This window comes from Salvelinus namaycush, chromosome 28, assembly GCF_016432855.1.
Source record: "Salvelinus namaycush isolate Seneca chromosome 28, SaNama_1.0, whole genome shotgun sequence".
Lineage (NCBI taxonomy): Eukaryota > Metazoa > Chordata > Actinopteri > Salmoniformes > Salmonidae > Salvelinus > Salvelinus namaycush.
In genome coordinates, this window is record NC_052334.1 from 8,841,042 (window position 1) to 8,845,174 (window position 4,133).

A 4,133-nucleotide genomic window follows, 5' to 3' on the forward strand; every position below is an offset into this window, starting at 1 on the left:
CGGAATAAGAAGCTTTGGGTGCAGTTGTACAACACACGTAGGTGCAGATACTAAGGCCTGTAATTTCTCGCACAAAATTTTGCAGATTTGTTTCTCCATAGAGAAACATTGCACAAATGTAGTTTAAATAAGAGCCAAGAAGAGCTTGAGTGTTTCTATCCCCTTCTGAAAAACGTGAAAGAAAACAATAGAAAATGTATAAATATCCTGGTGATCGAAAAATCTATTATTGTAATATTCAATGAAAGAGGATATTCTGCCAGCAATTGAATTATGGGTTTCAAACGAAAGTCTCAGATTTAAAGTACAGAATCAAGGGTAACATATCCAATATTTTTAGTTACGATTGTTACATTTGTTTGCCAATGTCAATGTTCTTATATTTTGAACTAACTTGTATTCAAAAATGGACAGTCTAGTCAAGAGGGGAAGAAGACAAGGACAGATGTATGGGGAATATCTAACCAAGCATCCTATTCAAAGAAGTCGTTCTTCTACCCAATTCTAAAAACCAATGGCAACCTCATCCTAAATGCCAGTCTTTGTCAGCCTTAAAATCCGCCATGTTCTTAAACACCATTGTGCGGTTAAACCTCATAAATTTGTCGCGGGCACTGATTAAACATCACGAGAATTGAAACACTAAGGATTTTGTCTAGGTCCCTTTTGGAAGACAGACAATGGTCCATTCAGCTGGAGACAACCACACAAAAAGAGTGTTTAAGGGGAGATGTATTGCGCGGGGGAGGGGGGGGGGGGGGTTCGGCCAGTCCCCTCCATATGTGATGCAAGGTGGCCCGAGCGCCAGGGACAATAGACCTGGCGACAGGGACGATGCGCTACTGGGGCGGAGGACGAGAAAACAACATCATGGGGTCGTGAAAGTGTGAAAAAAGAACCCATGTTACCACAGAATAACGCATATTCCATTCCAGTCAACCCCTCAGACATATTTCACTTCCATCAATGGAATAAGAAAATAGGGAGGGAGAATGAAGTGAAGTGTTTTACCCCTCACGAGGGTTCGGAACCTTTGACTACTTACAAATATGGATTCTAGAATCAATAAATTGAAATCTGATATTTCAGTGTAATGGTCCAATCCTAAAAGCATGAGATTTCTCCTCCTAAAATTATATTTTTATGGAGCAATGAAATTGTGCATCTAACTCCTAATTCCCAATGAGAAGTGACCATCATAATTTCATATTTATGTGAATGTCTACCAACCAATAACCAATTATGAAATAAAAATGCAATACCCTGAAAAAGTCTACTATGTAAGTTGTTCGTATTATTACTGACATGTTCTTCTTTAAATAGGCCCGTCGCCATCCAGTCTAGACCTTCTTCGGTTAAATTGTCTATTATTTTCTAAAAACTTACATATAACATTGCAAAAACGGTTTGCAGACTTCGTTATAAACTATTGTTGCAGAGTTATGGATGTGATCAATTTATGCTTCACGTTGCTTGCACGTTTGTAGGCTAGACCAAAACAACTTTCAGTTTCAGCGTTTTGTTTCAAGAGAGAGCGAGAGTGCCCTGTGACTCGAACTAGAGGGAGATAAACTACATAGTCGAATGTCTACCAAGTATTGTTATGCTCAGTGACGTCCAGTCCTTAGACAGTGATTGTGTTTGCTCAGCTTTAGGGTTTTCGGGACTTTTTACATGATAAAAGCTCACATTTCTTGGTGTTTGTTTCTTATTCCTATAGGTACCTCTAAGATAAGACTTTCTCTTATTTTTACTAAAATAATTAAAAATAACATGCACTGGTAAGATGCAACTATGTTTTAGCTATAATCCTAAATAGTGTCAGGCCTATATCTATCTTATCGGATGGTGTACCTCTCATACCCAAAATTGTTTTATTGGATTACATTTCATTGCATGAGGACATTGAAAATACTTGACAATATGTGCAAAAATGTATAAAAGAAACTATTTATTCGTAATTCTATAAAAACACAAAACATGTTATCATTGTGTAGATTTGAAAGTCATGCAAATAACTGAACATTGAAAATACTGATAAAATATAGGCTACACACAAATCAGGCTTACACACAGCACATTATCGAATTGGGGGGGTCGAATCTAGGAGTAGAATGTCCATAGGCCTACCATCAGATTACAAGAAACTAATAACGACTTTAATCTTTCGAGAATATCACTCAATTCATTAAATAAAATACCAAAAATAAAATATGTGCAAAATACTTCTCATAAAAAAATATTACTATAGTTATTAGTACACTTTTAAGTACCTCGAAAAATAAGGGAATTCAGAAAACATTTAAAGTGGTTGTAAGTGTTTCTCTACGCATAGTCTTCTACTTAATATTTTATAGTCATTTAAAAGCACTGAATTGAGCTGAGTCATTCAGAAAGTCTCTCCAAGCAAAGGTGTGTCTGGATGCTGCCGGGCTGGCAAAGTGCTGGTATTGTTGAGGTAGAGCGAACGGCGACGGATGCTGGAAAGACTGGTACCCAAAACTGAAGGGTGTACCCGGGCATGTGTTCGGTCCAAGACAGCCTCCTTTCTCCGTGTCAATGAAACAGGTCTGATACGGCTTGCCATCCCGAACTAGGATGGGTACCACTACTCTGCGCAACATAGGCGGTTGGTTTATGTCTTGTGACTCTCCCTCCGCTCGTGACCTCTTCATTTTGTACCGGTGGTTCTGGAACCAGATCTTAATCTGCGTCGGCGTCAGGCGGAGGAGATGGGCAATCTGCTCGCGCTCTGGTGCTGACAGATAGCGCTGCTGACGGAAACGCCTCTCGAGCTCAAAGGTCTGGGCCTTGGAGAAGAGCACGCGGCACTTCTTCTTCTTCTCGGCCTCTGAGTCCAGAGAAGACTCATCTGACTTGGTAGAGTGTGGGGCAGTCTCCAGGCTGCTCTCATCTGAAGCTGAGGAATTACAAATGATGTCATTACACTGATCAAGAAACCATATAAACAACTCACGATATACAATAACACCAGAAATATCAGAGTATAGAGATGTTTAAATAATAGAAGGATTTAATAGACTTGAATTAGACTACACGTCTCCTTATAAAATGTATCCAATAATGACACAAGGCTTAAGTTAATTGGATACCAATTGGATTTCATAAAACAGCTATGTTGGAAATCGCAGTAATGGATTATATGAAATTGTGTCAATTTAGGTAAGACCCATATTTACATTTTTACATTTTAGTCATTTAGCAAAAGCTCTTAATCCACAGCGAGTTACAGTTAGTGCATTCGTTTTAAGATAGCTAGGTGGGACAACCACATATCACAGTCATATTAAGTACATTTTTCTTCAATAAAATAGCTATCAACAAAGTCAGAGCTAGTATGTGTTATGTGTTTATATGGATCATATGATTATCTGTTTCTATGCTCAGGTGTTAACCACGGGGACTTACAGAGACAAGGGGTCCGGTCGCTGTCCATCCAGGAGGAGTAAGGGGAGCTGGAGCAGGAGTTACCGGGGGAGGGCTGCACTGTCTCTGCGTCATTTTCAGGCAAATCCAGGATGCTCCTCACGGAAAAACTGAACTTTGCAGCACCAGCCATTGCTTCCAGAAAAAATCGGAATCCTTGTGCGTGAAAACTATCCAAAGGAGAGAGACCGTTGATATAGGAGTAAAAGCGACGTATCAAAAAATGACTAAGCGTGCTCTGTCAGAGTCACAGACGACATAGAATACCCTGTCTGTGTGTGGACACGAGGTAGTGCAGTGTTTGTATAAACAGTACTTCACCCGCTTATATATCCTCCTCCAGGATGCTAAGTACCTGAATGATTCGAGTGCCGTTATCCAATGATGGTAGGTGTGAACCCGCACAGAAGAATAACACCGTTGCCTCAACAATGGCGGAAGGAAACACTCGTCATCATTACAGATTCGTCCCGTATCGTTAAAAGTGGTGACCAGATAATGGTGATTGTTGCAGCTGAATCACATCTTGGGTGGCAAGTGACAACAGAGCCCAGCCCCGTCACTCCCCCCCCCCCGTCGAAATAACATGTCCAATATTTGCATACAAAGTGAGCAATTAGTGTGAGATGTCCCTGAGTTGGTTTAACTAATTTATTTATGGGTGTGCAGCCCCATAGTCATTACAG

At 40.2% G+C, this 4,133-nt stretch overlaps 1 protein-coding gene across 1 annotated transcript; it reads right to left on the reverse strand.

Moving 5' to 3' along the window:
- Nucleotides 1-2,357: 2,357 nt before the first annotated feature.
- Nucleotides 2,358-3,580, reverse strand: LOC120023025 (homeobox protein Nkx-2.8-like). Its single transcript, XM_038966976.1, has 2 exons — nt 3,430-3,580; nt 2,358-2,920 (listed from the first exon to the last, which is right to left on the reverse strand). Exons 1-2 carry the CDS (start codon nt 3,578-3,580, stop codon nt 2,358-2,360), a joined length of 714 nt encoding a protein of 237 aa, XP_038822904.1.
- Between the last annotated feature and the right edge of the window lie 553 nt (nt 3,581-4,133).

Coding starts and splice junctions, on each gene's coding strand:
- LOC120023025 (XM_038966976.1), bottom strand. CDS start 3,580: ATGGCTGGTGCTGCAAAGTTCAGTTTTTCCGTGAGGAGCATCCTGGAT. Junction 2,921..3,429: donor CGACCGGACCCCTTGTCTCT/GTAAGTCCCCGT, acceptor GTAATTCCTCAG/CTTCAGATGAGAGCAGCCTG.